At 59.3% G+C, this 880-nt stretch overlaps 1 protein-coding gene across 1 annotated transcript in view; it reads left to right on the top strand.

Annotated features, from left to right (window-relative positions):
- Positions 1–539: 539 nt before the first annotated feature.
- The window catches only part of stom (stomatin), a 60201-nt gene continuing 59860 nt past the window's right edge, over positions 540–880 (top strand). The window contains exon 1 of the mRNA XM_072488572.1: positions 540–709. Within this exon, the coding sequence (XP_072344673.1) occupies positions 589–709 (121 nt within the window). The 5' untranslated portion in view covers positions 540–588. The remainder of the gene's footprint in view (positions 710–880) is intronic.

Here is an 880-nt window from a genome sequence, read left to right as displayed (position 1 = left end):
CTCTTGCCTTTTGCAGTTTCCTCCCCCAATAATTCCGAAAGACGTGGGGTGGGGATTCTCCGCCGGCGGGATTCTCCGTTTTGCCTGGGGTTTCCGGCGGCCTGGAGCTGCCCCACAATGGGAAACCCCATTGACCGGCGTAACGGAGAATCCCGCCGGCGGCTCGGGGCAGGAATGTGGCGGGGCGGAGATTCATGCCCGTGCTGTTAGGTAATTTGGACATCTCGAATTCTGCCGTGTGGCGACGAGGGGCTTTTCGCGGTGACTTCATTGCAATGTAAGCCTACTTGTGACAATAAAGATTATTATTATTGCTGTCATGCAAGGGCTCTGCAGTATTCAAAAAATAATCAGGTGAAGCAGCTTTTTAATTTGCACTGCAGGGAGGTGGAGGCAAATGTAAATTAGCCACCGAGTGGATGTTCTCGGGAGAACGGCGGTGTGAGCAACGGGGGGGCGGCAGAATATTGCAACATACCCAATGGTGGGCGGGGCGAGGGTCCGGGCGAGGGGCCGAGCGGCCGCCAGGGGCGGGCGGGGTTAGCCCGGAGGGGAGGCCGGGCCGTGACGCGCGGGGCTGGGCTGTACATGTTCCTGGCGGAGACTCCAGGCTGCCCGAGCCCCGCACTCGGCTCCAACAGGGTGATCCCAGCGGCAATGGAAGCGGACCCGGCCGATCAGCTCAAAGTGCGGCGCTTCGATGACAAAGGTGGGAGAGAGGGGGAAGGAGGAAAGGGAGAGCAAGAGGGAGAGATTCTGTCTGTGTGTGTGTGAGGGGGGAGGGGATGTGTCTGAGCTCTCACAGGGGGGGGGGGGGGGGGGGGGGCTTTTAATCAAAGCTTTTCCTTTTCTCGATGAATAAATACTGAGCAGGGGGCTG

The sequence above is a fragment of the Scyliorhinus torazame genome, chromosome 22, assembly GCF_047496885.1.
Source record: "Scyliorhinus torazame isolate Kashiwa2021f chromosome 22, sScyTor2.1, whole genome shotgun sequence".
Classification (NCBI taxonomy): Eukaryota; Metazoa; Chordata; class Chondrichthyes; order Carcharhiniformes; family Scyliorhinidae; genus Scyliorhinus; species Scyliorhinus torazame.
Note: the sequence above shows the minus strand (reverse complement) of the source record. Positions and strands in the feature narration are given on the sequence as shown.